This window comes from Passer montanus, unplaced genomic scaffold (assembly GCF_014805655.1).
Source record: "Passer montanus isolate IOZ18808 unplaced genomic scaffold, ASM1480565v1 scaffold2049, whole genome shotgun sequence".
Classification (NCBI taxonomy): Eukaryota; Metazoa; Chordata; class Aves; order Passeriformes; family Passeridae; genus Passer; species Passer montanus.
Genome location: NW_024366647.1, coordinates 1 through 2,868, shown reverse-complemented (window position 1 = coordinate 2,868; position 2,868 = coordinate 1). Strand labels below are relative to the sequence as shown.

Sequence of the window (2,868 nt, the reverse complement as noted above, 5' to 3'; positions counted from 1 at the left end):
TCCTGCAGCCCCTCAGGAACCTGGCCTTCAAGCCACACACCATGCAGGTGAGGGCACGGAGCTCACATCCACTTCAGCTCATCCTTGGATCTTGCCTGTGTCTGCTGGATCCTCTTTCTCAACAGCAATGCTCCAACTCACTGGTTGAGCTGTGAAACACTGGGGGGAATTATTTCAGTGCTGTTGGGGTTAATTAGCACACTACCAGGCTCTGGCCTGGTATCTTTTCAAGGCACCTCTCCATCCTGAGCAGGATGAAGCTTTAAATACCTTTGCTGATATTTGGGTGAGCAAGGCTGGGAGCAGCTGGCAGCTCCCACTATGCTGACTTGCCTACTCAGAGAGCTCTGGCTCCTTGATCAGGGGGAGAGAGCTGCTGCTCTGCTATTCCTGGCTCCCCAAGGTGGAAGGGAACACGCTGGTATGCACCAGGGTGCATCAGCAATGCACTGCAGGATGTCTGGAGAGTGCACATGCAAGTCTTAACAATACTGACAGTTCTAAGAGTGGATTTTCAAAGGTGAATTTGAAAATCTGCATCTGTGTCACCTGCTTGACCTCTGCTCTCAGATGCTTCTTGTTCCCCAGTGTGAACAGAGACCCAGTGAGTGACTGCTACAGGACAGAGCTGATTCCCAGATCCATTTGTGACTGCTTTCCTCTTTCCCTCCTCAGCACTCCTTTCTGCCCACGATGCCCGAGGACATCGTGGCTCAGGCAAGGACCTGGGAGGAAATACGTGATCTGCGCTGGTATGGTGAGTGCTGCTGGCTGGCTGGGGAAGGAATTCCTTGAGTTTGGAGAGTGAAACTGTTCCAAATGTGAGGACAAACATACTCCTCAGTATGAGTTATCCGTGGTAAATCCAGATTTGTAGACAGTTTGTGTGGGTGATGCACCAAAGGACACCCAGTGCTGTTTAGTCTTCAGCCTGCTGCCGTCCACAGAGCATGAGAGGGCACAAAGGCAACACGAACAGGGTGTGAGAGGAGAACTCTGCCATCTTACTGGACAGCTTTGTCTCTGCTTCCCACAGCTGGACCTTCCTGCAGCAGGGAATGGGGGGTGAGACCATTCCTGCCCTCAGCAGTAGAATCTGTCCAGCTTTGATTCCTTGTTTCTCAAGGAGAAGCAACACTGAAAAATTCCTTGGCTTCCTGCATGGGCCTGTCAGTCCTTTGTGCTTTGGGATGGTCAGGGCTTTTGATTAAATCTTGAAGCATATTTCCTGCTCCAGGATGATGGTCCATAGGAAGGGGCTGTATAAATCTGTCTGAGAATACTGTCCTGTTTGTTTCTCTCTTCACAGAATGTGCCAATGGCCACCCCTGCACTGTGGGAGAGGTAAGAATTTGGGACTGGTGGGTATTTAAGCAGATAAAGTTTTCAGCAACAAACTGTTTTATTTTATTTGCTGTTTTTAATTTTCTGATGCACAGAGTTCTACTTCTAAACTCAATATTATTGATCATTTTGTCATTGTAATGTAAAATTTAGCATACCCCCAGCATTTATACCACAGATTGGGAAACATCAGGCAGAGGCCCAGTTTGTAGCAGGGTTTGAATTAACCATTTAGAGGCTGGATTTTTGTTTCATTCCCTTTCTCTGCTAGAGAAGCTGTTGCTCTGGAATTCAGTGTTCTCCTGTTGCTTTTCCCAGTGTGGGCGCCCCATGGAAAAGAGCCGCTGTCCCGAATGCCACGTCCCCATTGGAGGCAGAAACCACAAGCCCGTGGAGGGCTTCCGTCTGTCCAGGTGGGCTTTGCTGCATGGCCTTTGCAGGGCTAAATAATGTGGGACTTGCCTGTGGTGCCCTCACAGGCCAGAGGTACCAACCACTTCATGCTGCTCTCTGGAAGGTGTAAGAAAGAGATGTCCAAGCAAGAGTAATCAGGCAGCAAAACCAAAGAAATTTGCTCTTCTGTGCACAAAACTGACTGGAAGCCTTCACTCCCCTGTGGCACTTTGAATTGGCAGCTTTTATGGTGCTCAAAGACATTATGGGTCAAAAAGGCATTGCTGGGTATCAGAGATGTCTTGTGTGGTTTTTGTCTAGGTAAAAAAAAACATATATGCACTGTCCTACAGGAATCGTCCAGACAGAACTCAAACTGGCCACATCCTTGCAGATATTGAGCACAGAAGGACACTGGGAATATCTGACAGGGGCATGTCCTCCACGGTCTTTGTGCTGCTCCGTTTGCTCACTCACCTGTCCATGCTGCTGGGAGCCTCCAGAGACCCTCAGGTATCTTCCAGAAATGCTTCTAAGTGATCACACAAATGTAGGGGAACCTTTGTATGCTGCTGGTCCTTTTCATCATACTGCCAAGTGACCAGGGCAGTCTGTCAGGATGCAAGACCCAAATTCCCTTGGGTCTTTGGGGATTTTGGTTAATTCCTGCACTTCCATGCAGGCCCATCCACCCAGCCTGCCTTGATGGGCGCAGGTGGCAGGAATCCCACAGGTGGGGGTGCCTGGCACGACAGAGCTCTGTGTGCTTTATGCTTCCTTGGATGTTTTTGGCTGTGCTCAGCTCTTGCCTTTGTCGTCTTTAGTCGCTGGGAAGGATGATCAAGCCAACAGTGAATGATGTGATGAGTTTCCTGAAGCAGCATATTCAGGAGGACTTGGCACAGCTGACCAGGAGTTTGGGGAAGAGTGTGGATGACACTATCAACATACTGCACCTGGTGCTCAGCAGCTTCCTGCAGGCACCCCAGCAGCAGCAAGACCATGGTAAGAAAAGCCACCTGCCCTGTCACACCTAGGGTTGTGGTTGAAAAGCTGTGGCCATGCAGCCACCTTGCTGATAAACCTCTTCACCCCTAAACATCAGCAGCTGAGCTGAAGAGCAAAATAGAG

The 2,868-nt window shown here is 49.6% G+C and overlaps 1 protein-coding gene across 1 annotated transcript; it reads left to right on the top strand.

The window, feature by feature from the left end:
* Window positions 1–8: 8 nt before the first annotated feature.
* On the top strand, window positions 9–2,742 carry LOC120501833 (E3 ubiquitin-protein ligase RNF213-like; the record flags this gene model as incomplete). Its single annotated transcript, XM_039708558.1, has 6 exons — window positions 9–47; window positions 676–757; window positions 1,310–1,344; window positions 1,663–1,757; window positions 2,091–2,250; window positions 2,562–2,742. Coding segments are annotated over exons 1-6 (559 nt in total), but the record flags the coding sequence as incomplete, so codon positions are not given.
* Window positions 2,743–2,868: the final 126 nt, after the last annotated feature.